General features: G+C 36.0%; 2 protein-coding genes across 51 annotated transcripts in view; both read left to right on the top strand.

The window, feature by feature from the left end:
- GULP1 (GULP PTB domain containing engulfment adaptor 1) overlaps positions 1–20,328 on the top strand; it is a 263,558-nt gene that overhangs the window by 229,621 nt on the left and 13,609 nt on the right. For 16 of the 50 annotated variants that reach the window (XM_084999179.1, XM_084999189.1, XM_084999175.1 and 13 more), the window contains 2 exons: positions 4,148–4,264; positions 4,943–5,035. In XM_084999179.1, the coding sequence (XP_084855305.1) occupies positions 4,148–4,264; positions 4,943–5,035 (210 nt within the window). Of the gene's footprint in view, positions 1–4,147; positions 4,265–4,457; positions 4,539–4,942; positions 5,036–18,999; positions 19,225–20,328 lie in introns of all 50 variants that reach the window. The other 34 variants (XM_021075367.2, XM_084999157.1, XM_021075368.2 and 31 more) reach the window with 4 other exon arrangements.
- Positions 1–20,328, top strand: part of COL3A1 (collagen type III alpha 1 chain) — a 528,757-nt gene that overhangs the window by 151,326 nt on the left and 357,103 nt on the right. The window lies entirely within an intron of this gene.

Consider the following 20,328-nt stretch of genomic DNA (forward strand, 5'->3'; position numbering starts at 1 on the left):
TTCTGCCTACTAGAAAAAAGAAAAATCTATTTACTATAGCATCAACAAATATAAAATAATTAGTATTTTTAAAAGAAGACATGCTGAAATCTCTAAAACATTGCAGAAACTACAGAAAACCTAAAAAAAATGGGAGAGAGAAACTATATTAATGGAAGCTTTAGTTTAGTTAAATGATCAATTCCACCAAATTGATCTGTATTTCAATATGGTAATTGTCAAAATCACAATGGGATTTTTAGTAGAAGTTGAAAAGTAGTTTTTAATATATAAAACCACACAATAGCAAAATTAAACCTTGAAAGGAAAGACCAAAGCGGGAAAACACATTCTATCTGACCTCACAAAATACTTTAAAGAAACTCTTATCAGAATCGGTGGTACTGATGTAATGATAGATAAATAATAAGTGAACATTACTGTAGAGGCCTGAAATACCCACAAATACATTGTCAATTGATTTTTCGACAAATGTGACAAGACAATTCAATGGAGAAAGTCTCTGACAAATGGTATTAGAACAACTAGCTAAATATATGAAAAAATAATTAAAAATTAACCCCTACCAGAGTTCCCATGTGGTTCAGTGTGTTAAGGATCTGGCATTGTCACTGCAGTGGCTTAGGTCACTGTTGTGGCACAGGTTTGATCCCTGGCCTGGGAACTTTCACATGCTGTGAGCACAGCTAAAAAAAAATTAACCCCTACGTATGCTACATAAAAATAATTTGAGATGAATCATAGATATAAAGTAGAAGCTTTTATATCAGACTATAAAACTTCAATTTTATAGTCTGATATAAAAGTAGAAGCTTTTATAGTCTGCTATAAAACTTTCCCTCTATGAACTTTGAGTAGGCAATGACTTCTTGGAAATGACCCCAAAAGTACTAAACATAACAGAGAAAAGAGTTTGTACAATGGCACTTTTAACCCCCTGCCAATTTTTTTCTGTTATTCTGCAATCTATATTACAAAGTGAAATGGCAAGTCACATACATACATCTGAAAAAGAATTTGTATCCAGAATATATGAAGAACTAAATATCAGAGTTCCCATTGTGGTTCAACTGTAACAAACTCGACTAGTATCCATGAAGATGTGGGTTCAATCCCTGGCCTTGCTCGGTGGGTTAAGGATCCAGGGTTGCTGTGAATTGTGGTATAGTTTGCAGACATGGCTTAGATTTGGCATTGCTGTGGTGTAGGCTGATAGCTACAACTCCAGTTTGACTCCTAGTTTGGTTCCTTATGCTAGGAAACAAAATGAAACAAACTTAAAACAACAAAATGAAACAAACTTAAATATCAATAATAAAAGGACAAAAAAACCTGATAAAAAATGGGCAGGAGACTGTCTTCCACAGGGGAATCCAAATTGAAAACACATTGTGTTTTACTCATGCCGTAAAATGACCAAATTAAAAAATGTTCATATTTGTTGTTGGTGAGAATGCAGAGCAAGTAGAGATCTCTTACTATAGGAGGGAATGGAAAATGATACAAATACTTTGGAAAACAGTTTGGCAGTATTTTATAATGTTAAACATAGACCCGTCTTAGGGTAGGTATTTACCCAGACATATGAAAACATATGTCCACAAAAATTTTTATAAGAATATTTGTATTTGTAACAGTTTTATTTATAACTAAGAACTGAAAACATCACAAATGTCCCTCAGTAGACAAATGGAAAAAATCATTTGCGGTATATACACTGGATGGAAAGTAATCAGCAATAAAACAAATGATTCATGTAACATTTGAGAAACTCCAAAAGAAGATAGACGCAAAAGAATATATACTTTATTGCCCATTTTATAGATTAAAGGACAGGCAAAATTGACCCTTGGCAATAGAAATTAGAGGGATGATTATCCATAAGAAATGTGATTTGACTAGAAGTAGCCATAAGAGAACTTTCAAGGGTGATAGAAATATTCTATTTCTTTAATGATGCAGTGGTTATGTAGGTACACACATTTATCAAAACACATCTGATTGTACAATTATGATCTGTACATTTCATTGTATATAAATTCCCCCCCCCCCCCAAGAAGTGTGAGGCTTACAGAGTCAGATATTATGGATTTGAATCCAGGTTCTTTAAGACTTTAATCAAGTTATACAACCTCAAAGAATTGCAGTTGCATAAGTATTGTGGGGGTAATAATAATCCCCACCTTATAGAGTCTTTATGAGAACAAAGTGAGATAGTATATGGTGAATATTTACTAGGGAGCTAAATGCTGTCTTACCGTAAAAAGGGAATATGGCTTTTAAAAAGTTATAATTGTAAAAAATAATTACTAATGAAGTCAAATGTTATAGTGATGAATCTATGGTGTTACCATTTAAATGATTCTCTGTACAGCTTGGGTATTTGAGGAAAACACATTGTCCTATTAAGAGGACACAATGAACTCATTTTCATTTAGTTAGTATATTTTATTTTATTTTATTTATTTATTTTTTTGCCTTTTCTAGGGCCACTTCCCACGGCATATGGAGGTTCCCAGGCTAGGGGTCTAACCAGAGCTGTAGCCCCAGCCTATGCCAGAGCCACAGCAACATGGGATCTGAGCCGTGTCTGCAACCTATACCACAGCTCACAGCAATGCCGGATACTTAACCCACTGAGCAAGGCCAGGGAGCAAGGCCAGGGATCGAACCAGCAACCTCATGGTTCCTAGTCGGATTTGTTAACCACTGAGCCACGACGGGAACTCCAAGTTAGTATATTTTAATATTCCTTAATGTAGCTATTTTCTTTTCCTGCATTTATGTAAGACAGATAGTTCTCATATATAATTTTAAGCATATATTTTGCATTTAGTTAATGGAATTAAACACAATTTTTTTTTTTGGCTAAAAGCCTTTTTAAACAATTTCTGAACTAAAAAAAAAAAAGACTTGATGTCTTAAGAAATCTAAGCTTTATTGGTAAAGCGTATTTTCAATTTAGACTGCACATGGGAAATCATTAAATTTTTAGGATTTGCAATAGATTAGTGAAAGCATGGCATTTTCTTTCTTTTCTTCTTTTTTTTTAATGGCCACACCCACTGCATATGGAAGTTCCCAGGCCAGGGATTGAATTCTAGCCACTTTAACCTACTGCACTGGGCCAGGGATCGAACCTATACCTCCACAGCGACCCAAGCTTTTGCAGCCGGGTACTTAACTTACTTTGGGAACTCCAGCATGGCATTTTCAAGATTTAATATTGTTACCAATTGTTATGTCATCTAGAGGTCTTATAATTAAATATGAAGTACTTATGATGCATTAAATCAATTAATGCCTTTACCAAACTTCTTTATAATGTCAATAAAGTAAATAAATCTTTATTGAGTGTTTACATTATGATATAAGAGTGGAGAAGGAATGAGCTGGGTGGACTTAGGACGTTTGTGACAGTTTCTCATTGATAGATCAGGGATTGTTAATTGTTTAGGAGGCCAAATTCCTATAGCAGATATATTTTGTTCAGTTAACACTGTTTTTTACAAAAATATTGTTTCCTATCAATTAAAATTAGGAGCTTTCCATATAAAAATTTGGGATTTCTGGCCTCTTCTCACCTATTTAAAAATCTGACAAGTCTGGGTTGGAATTGCCCATTTCCATAAGCCAGCACTTAACTGGAACTGAGTAGCAGTTTGCTCCGTTTAAGAGAGGGCACACCTCAGGTTTTCCACAGACACCAGCCAGCCAACCTCATTCAAGTTACCTGCCAGGTTTAACAAACCCTCCTCACTATGAAAATGAAGTAAATAGCAAAGCAAAAGAAAAGCTGCAGTTGCCACTATGCTTTCATTTAATAGGCACCAAATATTTGAGGAAGGAGGAAAACAAACTAGGGGGAAAATACTATGATAAAAGAGGTGAGACACTGGATGGGACTCTTGCTTCCAACTTCAACAGCTATTCATTTAATTGCCAAAAGATTTCTTATTTTTTATGTTGGACATAGGTAGACATTGAACTATTATGTTAGCATAGGCTACTATACTCATTTACTCCATCTCTAACCCTAGACATTGCCCTTTGGCAGTACCTCCTGTTAATGTTTTTTCTTGATCCAAAGAATAGTCTGACATATTATTATTAAAATGCAAATCTTCTTTGTTTGGTTTTTACAAAGGCTGAAGAGATAACGTTAACAATTGGCCAAGCGTTTGACCTGGCATACAGGAAATTTCTAGAATCTGGAGGAAAAGATGTTGAAACAAGAAAGCAGATTGCAGGGTTACAGAAAAGAGTGAGTAAACTAAGCTTGTTTCACATTTATGTGATGTAAGTACAGGGAAACTTGCATATCATCAAACAAATTTAAAAGGCCTGCCATTAAATTTTCCCCACACTGATTGGAACTGCTTTCACTGTGTTCCTATAATTTTTCATTCCTGATCCCCTGCACAGTTTTTAACCATTTTATATTGAATTCCCACAAGAACTTAGTGTTCTCATGTGACTTTGCTTCACTTCCTGATGCTTCTCATGGGGATCAGAGCAGCAGAAGCAGCAGATGCTGGGTAAGTGGTTTCCCATGCAGCTCAGATTCCTTTATAATTAAATTACACCCTTTCTCCACTCTCTTCAAAATCGTCATAAGCAAGTTTCACTGTCTTGCGGTTATACTCCAAGATTATGGGTACAGATTGCACAGTGCTACAAGAAAACACAGAGATGAGGTATCAGGAACACGAAAGTTGCACACACATAAAAACATGTTTTAAATGTAATAATATGCCTTTCCAGTGACCTAGAATTCTATGATAAATCCCAAGCTTTATCAAAGAAATTTTTTCCCGTGTCAAAAAAACACATTAAAAATTTAAATAATATGAAATCCTGTTCATTAATGTAGTCAATATAACAACCAATATTTTCCAGGAATGCATTTCTGAAGGTTATTCAATAATCATTTGCTTTTTAGATTCAAGACTTAGAAACAGAAAATATGGAACTTAAAAACAAAGTACAAGATTTGGAAAACCAGTTAAGAATAACCCAAGTATCAGCATCTCCAGTAAGTATATAGAATGCATGCATCTTTTTGTAGAAACAAGATTTCATGGTGATAAAACATGTCTGGATCATCAGCTCTTCAATATTTCAAATAATACTCTGGTGTCAGTAATTTTAAACTAAATGGAAATAGAAATTAAAGGTGCTAAATAAGATTAATTTAAAAATTAAAAGTATCTAGGTAGCTCAAGTCAGAGTTGTTTTTCTATGTTTCTAGAAAAATTCAGCCCTCAATTTGGTCTTTTCCTCTTTCTGGCATAATCTTTCTTTCATTCCAATCAATTACTGTTTACTGAGGTTAGATTTAATAATCTAAGCCAATCTACCCTTGGAGTATAGAACTTCATTATAGAAACTGGACTGTTAACAAGATCAAATTGGTTTCTTATATTACATAGCAAAAGTTCCTTTTAGGAGTGACACCGTTATATTTCAGACACTAAAATCAGTAGTAGTCTCTGCAGACAACTCTCAGTATTTTATAATTAAATGTTTTACTTTTCGTTTATCATAGATTTGAAATTCTTTTCTCAATGCCATGCATGATGCCATTATTTTGTGATTTTTGGCTAAGGTAATTTTTTAGAGGAAGACAGAAATTAAAACAATTACTTTTTTTTACACACAAAATATACTTAGGCATTTCATTTTCTTTTTGAATCATTTGTACCACTAATATTATCCATTAAAATGTGTATTTTATTTGGCATTTAGAAATTTTAATGTTTATAACTGTTGGCATGATACTATGAAGTGATCACCATTATGGCATTTATCAACTTCTGAAAAGAATTTTCACTGCAAAATTTTATTTGCCAGTCCATTTTGGTTCAAACTCTAGGTTAACTCAATGAAAACTTTGTGTAGGTGTGTGTATATATATATATATATATACACACACACACACACAATATATATATTGCTGTACTAGACTATTTCACCAGTTCATTACCATGAAATATGCTTCTATAAGAAGCTGCAATTAGGGTTTTAAATTTGATGTGCCCTGGAAATGGGTCAAATTCATTTTTTCTCTTCTGGCCTCCCACTTTGCCATCTTCCACACTGAGAAAGTTCATATTTCCATTGCTCAGTGTATCCTGTGTGACAGTGGGGTTGACATGGCTGAGGTAAGAGAGGTTGGAAGTTGAGGTTCCAGTGTTGCTGTGAACCTCTGTTATGCACAGTGAGGTTCTAGAGCATCCTCTTCAGGTACTGGTTTTATTATAACATTGCTCTCTGTTTGTTTGTTTTTCTTTACTACCATTATTATTTGCTTCTCATCAGGATTATGATTTTTTCTTGCCTTCCCCACCCCAAGGAAAGTCAAATTCTTCACCTTCAGACCCAAAAGGAGCAACATTTTTTGGGGTCTTATTGAAAGTCTCATAAGCCATCCTGTGAAACACATTAGGAGTATAAAGATAAGTTGAAGTTAAGGGAAGTTGCTTTTTGAAGCAGGCTTAATAAGGTGGTCTTTGCTGGAATTCATTGCATATGAAAAGTAACTTTACTTCAGACTTTGTGTTTACGAAGGACTAAAAATAAGATCCATCACCATTTTGAATACAAACCCAAAGCTTATTCATTGTGTATCTTCCTTCCTAGAAAGAGAGCTAGGGGTACATGTTAAAGGGTGTGGTAGATTTGGGAAGAGCAGACAAGTTTGGGACATGTTGGTAGAACAGCACATCTTTCTTTATCTCCTGAAAGCAGACACTGCCCTAGACTAGCACCGGGGCAACTGAGCAGAAGGTGGGTCAGGGTTGGAGTTGTGCATGTGCATTGGTGATCTCACGTGGTTATCAGGACAGCTCCAGAAATAGCAAGGGCCAGAAAGAATGAAATAACACTCTTCAGTTTCTTGGGCCCTCTGGCTGAGATAGTTATTAGAAGCAGTGAGCTTGAAAGTTGGTATGTAATTTCTATACATATGGAATTCATAAGTATGCATATTCATTTATTCAACAATTCTTATTGGTGGAGTCAGTTATGTAAAAAAAAAAAAAAAAAAAAAAAAACCACAATAAAATCATTCAAATAGCCAGTTATCAGAATGGAGTAACTCTCAAGTTGTCATTTAGTTTATTATCATAGGCATTGTGTTTGTCTCAGTACTGAATGCCTCAGAGGAGTGCTTCAAAGAGTATGACTAAAAGGTTCAATTAAATAAAGAGAAATAATGTTCTCTAAACCATTCTTTTGTGCTTTATGCACCTGTGTAGAAAATGTATTGCATTATTGATCATTATGTAACTAGCTCAAATTATAACTTTTGCAATCTCCTTATATTCTTTTATCACGGTTATATCTTTGTCTTTGTTTTTCTTTAACTTTTAAAAATTACTTGTCTCATAACTTTTCAGCTCCTTAGAGTTTCATTATGTGGTTTTTGAAATTGCTGATACCTCAGAGAATGTACATTTTCTTTAAGATTAAAAAATAGAATTATTCAATTCTTTTTAAATTTTATCTTTTTCTATAAAGTTGATTTACAATGTTGTGCCATTTTCTGCTGTATAGCAAAGTGACCCAATCATATTTACATGTGCATTCCCTTTCTTATATTATCTTCCATTATGTTCTATCTTAAGATTCCCCATTGTGGCGCAGTGGTTAACGAATCCAACTAGGAACCATGAGGTTGCGGGTTCGATCCCTGGCCTTGTTCAGTGGGTTAAGGATCTGGCGTTGCCGTGGGCTGTGGTGTAGGTCACAGACACGGCTCGGATCCCATGTTGCTATGGCTATGGTGTAGGCCGGCAGCTACAGCTCCGATTAGACCCTTAGCCTGGGAACCTCCGTATGCCATGGGAGCTGCCCTAGAAAAGGCAAAAAGAAAAAAAAAAGAAACTGGATATAATTGCCTCTGCTATATAGTAGGACCTCATTGCTTATTCATTCTAAATGTAATAGTTAGCATCTACTAACCCCAAATTCTCAGTCCATCCCACTCCCTTCCCTCTCACCCTTGGCAGTAACAAGTCTGCTCTCCATGTCTGCGAGTCTGTTTCTGTTTTGTAGATAGGTTCATGTGTGCCATATTTTAGATTCCACATATAAGTCATATCATATGGTATTTGTCTTTCTGACTTACTTCACATAGCATAAGAATCTCTAGTTGCATCCATGTTGCTGCAAATGGCATTATGTCATTCTTTTTAATGGCTGAGTAGTATTAATCCACTCATCTGTTGATGGACATTTAGGTTGCTTTCATGTCTTGGCTATTGTGAATAGTGCTGTTATGAACAGAGTAGTTTCTTTCTTGTTTTGTTTTGTCTTTTTTTGGTCTTTTTTTTCCTTTTTCCATGTCTGCCCCCACAGCACATGGAGGTTCCCAGGCTAGGGGCCTAATCAGAGTTGTAGCTGCCGGCCTACACCCAGAGCCACAAAAACGCCAGATCCTTAACCCACTGAGCAAGGCCAGGGATCAAACCTGCAACCTCATGGTTCCTAGTCAGATTCGTTAACCACTGGGCCACAACGGGAACTCCAAGAGTAGTTTTTGAATTATAGTTTTGTTCAGATATATGCCCAGGAGTGGGATTGCTGGATCATATGGTAGTTCAATATTCAGCTTTCTGAGGAACCTCCATACTGTTCTGCATAATGGTTGTAACAATTTACATTCCCATCAGCAGTGCAGGAGGGTTCTCTTTTCTCCACACCCTCTCCAGCATTTGTTATTCGTAGGCTTATTAGTGATGGCCATTCAGACTGGTATGAGGTGGTACTTCATTTTAGTTTTGATTTACATTTCTCTAATGATTAGTGATGTGAATTCAAAATTTTAAATTGCTAAAGATACCTGATTAATTTAAATGATTTTGAAGATACTGTTATAGGTACTTATTAACTTATTTCTAAAACATTTTGAAGAGTATAAAAATATTTTTGCTTTTTATGTTCAATTTTAGTTATGTAGCTAAGAAATAACTTAATATAACTCTAAGTCATCTCTTTCATACCTGTTGAAAAGATGTCCCAATTTTCTGATTTAAAAATAAACTAAAATAAATAAAATTAAAATACCTGCAATTAATTATTAAGTATGAAATATTGCCATGCTTATAAATATCCACTCTGCCAAAGGTTTATTTTATTTTATTTTATTTTTTTAGGGCCACACCTATGGCATATGGAAGTTCCAAGGTTAGGGGTTGAATCGGAGCTACAGCTGCTGGCCAACACCACAGCCACAGCAGTGCAGGATCCCCAACACTGAGTGAGGCCAGGGATCAGATCTACATTCTCATGATACTAGTCATATTTGTTTCCTCTGCACCACAGTGGGAACCCCTGCTGAAGGTATTAATTATTCAAACTATTGAAATTGAACTTGAAAAATAATGAAAATTATAAATAATTAAAATATAGAGATTTTTTTTGTTGTTTTTTCTATTTAGGGCCACACAGGTGGCATAAGGAAGTTCTTAGATTAGGGGTTGAATTGTAGTAGCAGCAGCTTCCAGCCTTACACCAGAGCTCACAGCAACACCAGACCCCTTACCCACTGAGTGAGGCCAGGGATGGAATCCCCATCCTCCGGTTACTAGTTGGGTTCCTTAACACTGAGACACAGCAGGAACTCCCTAAAATATAAATTCAAATTATATGTACCTCTTATTTAATAGCTTGCAATGAGTCTACAGTAAAGTGAATTTCAGTAAAATTAGAAGTGTTTTACATTTGTTCTTTCTTATGAAATGTGAGCATTAGTTTTACGGAACACGCAATTTGGGACACCAAGTACCGCACAGAGTGCCATTGTGCCCAGCAAAGTTCATGAACAGTAAATGCCTGCTAGACTTATAACTCTGGAAATGAGATTCTGTAGGTTTTGTTTGTTTTGCTTTTAGAGGACTGAAGGCTAGAAGGCTCCAAAATTGTTAAAGTTTTTGGCAGTTTGTCGAAAGGATTACAGGCAGCAATTAATATGTTAACTGAAGAAGCATTGGAGTAAATTGTGAATCCTATTATGTACATTGAAATTAGAATATAGGTGGGTTTGTTATATAGGATTAATTGGGCTTCAGCTTCTCCATGAGTTTTTAAGTGTGTAATGATGACAGGAACCCCCAAGACAGATGACTCTTCTCAAATGACCTCCAAACAGGCCTTAATTCTATTGGGAGCCAAATTTTCCTAAGTCACAGTCACATAGAGGTAACTTTTTTGCCATATAAAGCCCTCCAATTTGGAAGTGGTTCTCTATAAATAATTTAATAAGACAGTTTGGTTCATTAAAAAAGATACAGTAATTTTCTGAAATATCAGAAATTACTAAACACAATATAATCCATCAAGAAACTGCTAGTCAAAGTAAAATAGATTTATCTCTAATTTCAGCTTTTACATAGTCTTTGAGAAGAGGGAACAAAGAGAACAAAAGTTTGAATGGAATTTTGAGGGTTTTGTGGCATTAAATTTAATGTAAAAAATGAAAATGATGTAAATTACTGGTATGGATGCTATTCTTCTTATCAGCATGTGACAAAGTAACAGATAAAGTCAGTTATGGGAAGAATCAGAAAAATAATAAGAAACATTGTAGGTAAAATTTGATTAGATAACTAAACGATCACAAGCCACCTCCCCTAGCAAGTGATCCAAGGTTAAAGTTGAATTTCTGTAACATAGAACAGTTGCTCAAAGGTCAGTTCTTCAAATAAAAAATTTCAGTCATATAGATGTTGATTCTTCTATTCTGTATTAAAGCATAGATTAAAAATGTGAGGCCCTGGTACGTAGAATGTCCACGTGGAGAACCTTTGCACTCTGAAGAGTCACTGTGTGGGTGAGAACATAGATGAATTTCTCTAGTCTCCTCAGAGGCATCCTGAGGAAAGGTGGCTATTTCTTAGATGGTAGCCCACCAACCACATATGTTTTATATATGTCAATGTGATTTGGTCATAGTGATGTATTTTGAAAATGAGAACTCATTTTAGGTTCAGTTTTTTTTAAATTTTATAATGATTTTTATTTTTTCCATTATAGCTGGTTTACAGTGTTCTGTCAATTTTCTATTGTATAGCAAACAGTCGCACATACATGTATATATTCTCACATTATCATGCTCCATCATAAGTGACTAGATATGGTTATCAGTGCTATACACCAGGAAGGTTCAAGTTTTTAATAAAAATCTTTAAGAATTCTAAAAATTCTCTCAAGGTATGATTATATAAATTTTATTTTTATTTTTATTTTTCCTAATCCCACTAAGTCATCACTGGTTATTTCAAAATGATATCTAAGGGATATATTTTAAGTATTATAATGCCTACCACTTTGATTTTTATTTTCTCATATTTGCCAATTGGATAGATTCAATACAGTTGTGATCTGTTACAGCAGCTTGTAAACCATTTGTTAAACATCTTATATGACCATATGATATTATAGACCTTAGGTTTTAGCAGTATATAAATTTCAGCTCTTAAGAAACTTGCATAGCATAGAGAAAAAGAGAGATAATAAACCCATAGGTAAATGAATAAATAAACTTGGAAGTTTAGATCTTATGCATGTTATGAATAAAATAAAATAGAGCAGAATTGAAGAGAATGATTAGGAGTTTATTTTAGAGACAGTGATCTGGGAAGCCCTTTCTAAGAAGGTAGCATTTAAATTGAAAATAATTAAAAGTTACTGAAAATAAAAAGTTAATCACTACAAAGAACTGAAAACAATAACAAGAACCTTTGTGCATAGTAACCAAGAGACAAAAAAATTGAAGAGAAACTCAGAGGCTAGATTTTATAGGCCCCATGGTTTAATTTTTTTTTCTTTAATTGCCATGAGAAACTACTCACAGTTTTAAACAGGGGATTTGGAGATGGTCTGGCTGCTGTATGCACCATGGGATATAAAGAGGCCAAAATGAGGTTCCTGAACTGGTGGGAGGCTATCTCAGTATCTAGGAGAGGAGGAGAGTAAACTGGCCTAGAATTCTGTCAGTTGGGGTGATGTATATAGCTTGATATATTTTGGAAATAGAATTTGAAGAATTTACTAATGGATTGGTTGTGGACTCTAGAATAAAAGAGGCATCTGGATTGTCCCTCAGGGTTTTATCCTAATCATCTGGGCAGTGGTGCCACTTTCCAAAATAGACATCACTTGGGGAAGGCGAATGATATACAGTCAGTATTTTTTTCTTTCTTTTCTTTTTCTCTTTTTGGGGCTGCACCTGTGGCATATAGAAGTTCCTGGGTAGGGGCTGAATCAGAGTGCCTCTGCTGGCCTACACCACAGCCACAGCAATGCTAGATCCCAGCTGTGTCTGCAACCTACCCCAAGCTCACTGCAATGCTGGATCCATAACCCACTGAATGAGACCAGGGATTGAACCCTCATCCTCATGGATACTGTATTCTTAACCTGCTGAACCACAATGGGAACAACAGTCAGTATTTCACTTTTGCTCATGTTACTTCTGCCTGCTAGACCACCAAGTGGAGACACTTATTAAAAGGTTGGATATACAAATCTGGCATTCAAAGAAGAGGTCTGGCTTCATGATAGAGTACTCAGATTTAAAAGTTTGCTCTCATGGAGTTCCCGTCGTGGCGCAGTGGTTAACGAATCCGACTAGGAACCATGAGGTTGCGGGTTCGGTCCCTGCCCTTGCTCAGTGGGTTAACGATCCGGCGTTGCCGTGAGCTGTGGTGTACGATCCGGCGTTGCCGTGAGCTGTGGTGTAGGTTGCAGACGCGGCTCGGATCCTGCGTTGCTGTGGCTCTGGCGTAGGCCGGTGGCTGCAGCTCCGATTCAACCCCTAGCCTGGGAACCTCCATATGCCGCGGGAGCGGCCCAAAGAAATAGCAAAAAGACCAAAAAATAAATAAATAAATAAATAAAAGTTTGCTCTTTTTCTATCATCATTTGGACTACTATTTATTGTTTTAGTTCATACACCCAGTATAAACTTTAATGTGAGATTATAGAGTGGTTTAGTTCTAAGGAAAACAAGAGGCTTTTTTTTTCCTTTCTTTTTTTTTTTTTTTTCTCAGTATTAGATTAAAAGACCTTCTTCCTAACTACAGAAATGTATATTATTAGTATATATCTCAAACCTTTTTTTCCAGTTAAAACCAATTCCTCATATGCATAATTAATAAAGAACTGCTCTTATTTTTCAGTTTTTCATGTATAAATTGACATTCTGTTTTTTTAACTTGTTCTTAACAGAATGCTTACAGGTCTCCTAAATACCACTAGAATGATTCAATCTTGTATTCCTTTTCTGGCAAATGAAATAACCTTTTGATAGTCTCCATATTACGTACCTCTACATCACACTGAATTTGTGGAAATCTTTTCATTGGTTTTAGAAATTGGGTCTTTATTTTATATGGTCATTTAGATACACTGAGAAATTTCCGTTACTTGACTGTGCTCTTTGCTTTTTGCTGTGTTCTAGTGGTTTGGCAATAGATTAGAGGTTGGGTTTTCCACCATTTGGTACTAATTAACTAGGGACAATCTGATTTCCATTTATTACATTCACATGGAAGTGCTGCCTATATTTATATGAGAAAAAAAGGGTTTATTCGGCCCTCCTAGCCTCATGAATGACTCCAGAAGATTGTTCCATTATAAGATGTGGGCATAGCAAGTTAAATCAAATTGTTCTTCTTGATTCTTGTGTTTGGATGTTTACATTTTACTTTTCTGGCTAGAGAAGGTTTTAGCCAAATCAGACTATTGCCAGGAAGTTAAATGAATAAAATTGTAGTCCTAAGAAATACTGGACCTTCTATTGCTGAGTATAATAAATGTCTCCCTTTCAATTAAACCAAGTGTTACCGGATAAAATTCTACCTTTACATAATCAACTGTGTGGCCACTGATTAGACTCGATAGGACAAATTATAACCTAAAATGAGTATTTCGCTGTGGGTAAATAAAACTGCCTATTTATCATCCTCTGGGGTTTTCTCAACTACTATTGAAGTCAAAATGAGCAAGAGAAGATTGTGAAAACTCTGAATTACACAACAAGCCAAATGTGAATCTCTAAACAAAGGCATAAATTTTAAACATGAACATTGATTCAAGAATATTTGTTGCCCACAAAAAAAATGACAACCAGTTCACAACTTCACTTTCACAATTTTTACTTACACACATGATGATTCTGAAGAAGTAATCCCTATTTAACAGGGAGAAAAACATATTTCATTCCAGTTCTGACCTCAAGTACCTAATCAAGTCATCTGATCTCTTCTTGTTCCAGTTTTACTCTTTGGGATACGTAGATCATGATATCCATTTAATTTGCAAGATTCCTATAAGAACATGCAAAGGTCTTACAATTAAGAGACCAATATAACCAAACTGTGTATCTAGAAGTCTTAAAAATAACATACATGGTACTATAAATTCTAAATTCTAGAAGTTGTTACTTTTAAAACATACTTCTTTTTTTAAATTTAGTTTCTGCTACAATTGTATTTTTTCTTTTCTTTCTTTATTTATTGCTTTTTAGGGCCACACGGAAGGTATATGGAAGTTCCCAGGCTAGGGTCAAATTGGAGCTAGAGCTGCCGGCCTACACCATAGCCAAAGCAACACCATATCTGAGCTGCCTCTGCAACTTACACCACAGCTCACAGCAATGCAGGATCCTTAACCCACTGAGTGAGGCCAGGGATCTAAGCCACATCCTCATGGATACTAGTTTGGATTCCTTTCCACAAGCTTATTTAAAAAGTGACGTTGAAAATGTGCCGAAATAGTGAACTCCAAGATAATGAATCTTCATGGCAATGTAGAAGGATTTGCTAGAACATTTTATGTTACATTTGCATTTTCCCATCTTTAACGTTTTTCATAATCTACCAGCTTTTTAACTAGAAAAATTTCAACATGTACTTGTTGAACACTGTTCCTCATTCCCTTTAGTAGAATGATTCAGATCTTGTGTACCTTCCTAGAGACCAAAGCCCTTAAGATTATAAGCATAAAAGGATTTGTCAAATAGTAGTGCCATAAACCTCTATAGGAAAGTCTCAAAAATTTGGTTTCTAGCCATCTGTCAAAATGGTCAGAAACTGATAGAAAGGCCAATGTAAAAATATGTAACCATTTTCACTTGATATTTCATTTCTTAAAAAAAAAACATCCTCAATCAGTTAAAAATGGAGAATTAAAAAATGCCTCGTTCCTGAACCCTTAAATTTAGAGACACTACTCCAAATATTTATCCAGTGCCCAGATTGGCACTGTATGCCATTTAGGGGCTATATTCACATATTTAATAGGCCTAATAGTTTGGTGCAGAATCAGATTCTATTGAAATATGTCTGTATATTTAAATATGCTGGGCTTAGATTTCATTCTTATAAGGAATCAGATGTAACTTGTAATTCCCTGACTTGAATTGTTTATGAGTCAGGAATCATAAACTCAAATGTCAGCAGAGCCCAGGCTATGGCATAAATGTGTGAAAGGGATTGTGTAGTGGAGAACACACACCAACTTAAAAGACACAGCAAATACTCAATCCCAGTCAGTTACTGTTACACAATGTGTGTGCCCACTTTCTAGATTGTCTACTTCTAAACGAACTCTCTGGATTTTATGTACAACCTCTTAATATTAACCTGTAAGCAACTGAGTCAATATTTTAAAGACCTCTGTGACCCAAACAAAAAATCCTAGTTGACCAAAACTGCATTACTGATGACCCAAAGTAAACATAATAATTAGTGCTAGAGTTTTAAACTTTAGATACCAAAATTATTGGTAGATATCCCTACTTTACCCTTCTGAAAGTGAACATACTTCTTAATTGGGGTATTTAAGTACCCCAATTGCTTATTTTCATAGTATATACATTATTCATTTGTATATATATACTTTCTCAGAAAAAGTAGAATGCATGGTATTAACACCATGATAAAACAGTAGAGCACTTTCAAGTTAGGCTATATTGGCTTTTAGCTTGTTTTGAGGCACCTGGTAAAGATTTTTGATTGATACAAGTCATAAAACCATATATAGTACTCTTATTTGTGTTATAAGCCAAATGATACCAACAACACCTTCCATTTAATATCTTTTTTTTTTTTTTTTTTTTTGTCTTTTGTCTTTTGTTGTTGTTGTTGTTGCTATTTCTTGGGCCGCTCCCGCGGCATATGGAGGTTCCCAGGCTAGGGGTTGAATCGGAGCTGTAGCCACCGGCCTACGCCAGAGCCACAGCAACGCGGGATCCCAGTCGTGTCTGCAACCTACACCACAGCTCACGGCAACGCCTGATCGTTAACCCACTGAGCAAGGGCAGGGACCGAACCCGCAACCTCATGGTTCCTAGTCGGATTCATTAACCACTGCGCCATGACGGGAACTCCTTAATATCTTTTTGTGTTGTACTCAGTACAGACATCTGTATCAATTTGCAATTTAATTTTAAAATGTCTGCAGTATAACTTAGACAATAAATATTCATTGATACTTAACTAAGTACTCCTATGTGTTATTTAAAGTATTTAAAAAAAGCAAATTTTGTCCAAAAAGAGCCTTTGGTTGTTACCTACAATTAAGTAAAAAGTGGCTGCCAATTACAAAATTTTACAGTAAACAATATAGACCATAAAAAATTATGCAATTATATACATACACACATGCATGTATGCATATCTATAGATAGATAGCTCACTATGGCGATCAATAGGGAAAGTAATGATTATGTGACTATATGCATATTAATAGAGTGATATTTAATTCAGACCATCAGTAATTTGCTTCCACACTGAATTCTTTCCTCAACTTAAATTTCTCACTCTGTGGTGCCTTGTTTTCCCTTCTGCTTCCTGAAATGTGTGAAGAGGTGACTCCTAGTTTAAAGATTCTTTCAAACTTGTTGGTTCTCCTAACTATAATTTTAGTTACAACCTTTCACCATGAGGTTTATCAAAAGCCAGATTTGTGTTAGCTGCCTCTAAGTTCTATTAGTGTTGAAAAAAATCTCTGCAGTGTGACTTATAGCTGAGAAGTCTGGCTCTAGGCCAAACCCTTCAGGCCCTACCAAGTTACAAGCCTCAGCCTCATGGGGGACAGCTGCCCTCTGCACCCCAGATTTAGTGCACTGCATGGAAGAGTTGCAGTCAGGGAGCCAGCTCCTACTCCACCCAGGCCAGCCACACTGTTATGCACAACTGCATTCCCAGCTCAGGTCTCCATTTGGAGGCCTCCTTACTGAAGGCCCTTGGCCTAGGTCTCTCTTAAGTGCCTCTTTCAGACCACCTTTTACGGGCTTTAAAGACACTTTTCTCCATATGACTCCTTTTTCAGTATTTTCTACTCTTAGTTCTTTTCCCTTTTTCTCTCTCTACCCCTCCTCCCAAACAAAACAAAATAAAACCAGCCTTTTGTTCGGGGTTCCCTCAGAAGGAAGATAACATCCTGCTTCTGTACTGATACTTCTGACCTTTGCCCAGTGCCATTCACTGGGGAAAAATGGGGCATTTAGGGAGCCAACACTTTCTCTCTGCCCTCTTGCTTACACTATCACAGTAAATGAATAAAGACTCAATTATTACGTACTTTAATTTTGGTGGTTGTTTTAACAGACTGCTCTGACATCTGGCTGCTCTGCTCTATTCCAACTCAGTTCTTGACAGTAGCTTTCTATGATGTAATGGAAATAGCTTCCAAAAGTCATCCAAAGACTGGATGTGCAGACCCAGTACAGTGTACTACTTATTATTATTTGCTATCTCTCTGACTTATTTGAAATGCCGACAACTCCCTTCACACATGCCCCCAAAGTTTTACCACTTGGAACTCACTAGCTATAGACTGGACATGATGAATAGAGTCAGATTGTATTGAACTTTGGCTTTGCTTCTTACCTTATAAAGAATAAGTCACAAAGATTCTATGGGCCTTGAGTCCCCTATCTTTATTATAATAAGGACATACTATTACTATTGTTAGTCCTTCAAAAGAATGTTTTGGAGTTCCCGTCGTGGCGCAGTGGTTAACGAACCGACTAGGAACCATGAGGTTGCAGGTTCTGTCCCTGGCCTTGCTCAGTGAGTTAAGGATCCGGCATTGCCATGAGCTGTGGTGTAGGTCGAGTTGCTGTGGCTCTGGTGTAGGCTGGCGGCTACAGCTCGGATTCGACCCCTAGCCTGGGAACTTCCATATGCCGCAGGAACAGCCCAAGAAATGGCAAAAAGACAAAAAAAAAAAAAAGAATGTTTTGAGCCATAAATCTAAAATGCATGTAGCCCTTTTTGAAAATTCTAGAAAGGGTCTTAACATTTTACTAGACTTTACTCCAACTTCAGTGACTGTAATTTTCTTATTGCTATTCTTTCTTCTCACATTTCATTACACAGAGGCTCCCCCAGAAATAAATCTTCAGGGTTTTGTCATTTTCCTCTCCATTGTCTTCCACTCAAGTCATACTGAATGCAATATTTTATATAAATATCTAAAAATGTAATATTTCAGTGAAAAATCATCACACTAAAACAACCCAGAATCTGGAGAGTCTTGCAGTAGGAAAAAAGTGTTCTCAAACTATTTGAGTTTTTTTGTCTGTTTGCTTGCTTGCTTGCTTGCTTGCTTTTTAGGGCCACACCTGCAACATATGGAAGTTCCCAGGCAAGGTGACGAATCAGAGCTACAGCTTCAGGCCTACACCACAGCCACAACAACTCAAGATCCAAGCCATGTCTGTGACCTACAGCTCAGGGCAATACCAGATCCTTATCCCACTGAGCAAGGCCAGGGATTGAAGCCGCATCCTCATGGATAATAGTTGGGTTCATTACCACTGAGCCATGATAAGAACTCCCAAACTATTTGTTTTAATTTTAGGAAAGTTATTTTGAAATTACTTATCATTTTTCACCAAATATCCTTTTATGAGTAAATTTTCATATATACTTTTTTCCTCCACGTCTTCTTTCTTCTTAGTATATATCTGTCATTCCTTTACAGCTGCTGCACAAAATGTCTGATCATGAACAACATGGGTTTCAGAGATGCTCACCCTCTTTCTGGCATAATACTGATGGTTCATCTCCCTGTCTAAATATTTCTTCCATTACTGTCACTCCTGTCAACTCGCCTGATTCCAGACTATCATTGGGACTGTTAATACCATCACCTTCTAAATGTGGCCTTCCAAAGCCAGTCAGTGAGAGCAGCATCCCAAGACCTCATGTAATTTGCTAAACAGAAAATTTTTATTATCCCATTTATTTTTTTTTAATTCTGCCAAAACATACCATGTATATTGTAATGAAAAAAATCAGGTATGTCTTTAACTGATGTTAAGTGATCTGGGGCTCTTGGTGCTATTTTTGCATCCTTTGATCATCTGATATTAGAGAGTTTCTGGTAGAGAGGGGTGGTACAAATCCACAAAAAAAAAAAAAAAAAAAGTGAAATAGGACAGGTACTTCCCAGAATTTATTGGATATGGTAGTTGGGAAATTAGGCCCTTAGTGATATTGGCAAAAGCTATTGAAATCAATAGAATTCAGCAAAAAGAGCAAAATCTAGAATGATATGAATTCAGGATTGAACGAAGTAAAAGTTAGGGTAAGGAGCTCAGCTTTGAAAGGAAGAGAAAGGAGATGAAAGTCTAGAGAGGTAAAGAGGGACTTGGGTAAAGACCGTTTTGGTTGAAAGTTTTATTTTTCACAACAGTCAAGAATTGAGTATCTTTATTTCTCTACAAAGAGAAGAGAGATGGAAGCCAGGGAAAAGAGAGGGCTAGGATGATTTGGAGAACAATATTCCTGAGTAGGAGCAAAGAACAGGTGGATAAAGTTGCCTCCAAGTCTTTGATAATGTTAATCACTGATAAACTGTTAAAGTAAATTGCTAAAGAAAGGGAGATGACAGCAGTGTTCCTGCATTAAAAAATGTACTAACAGTCATGTTAACTGAATAAGAAATCTGTCATTCTTTACACACATTCAGCCTTATTTTCTTTATTATCAGCATCATCTGTGAATCAGAAAAAATACATGTATTATGAGAACACAAATTTTAATATGAACCACTCTAAGCAATTCTAAACAACGTTCATGTTCTTATAAAGTTTTCCTCACTATTTCTCTCCAAATTGGGAATTCCCTTTCTTTTATAGAAGACAAATAAGATATATGTATGAAAATAATTTTTTCCCAATATGACAATCAAAGTGATGATTGTTTCATTCTTACATTATGTCCTAGCCCAGACTAGCCCAGATAACTTAATGATTGGGGGTGTGTGTTTAGTAATTGTAATAAACGAAAATTACTAAAGGTAGCTATT

Source organism: Sus scrofa, chromosome 15, assembly GCF_054392235.1.
Source record: "Sus scrofa isolate SSC_HxYL_T2T_F1_AM1 chromosome 15, Sscrofa_HxYL_maternal_Yorkshire_Landrace_v2.0, whole genome shotgun sequence".
NCBI lineage: Eukaryota > Metazoa > Chordata > Mammalia > Artiodactyla > Suidae > Sus > Sus scrofa.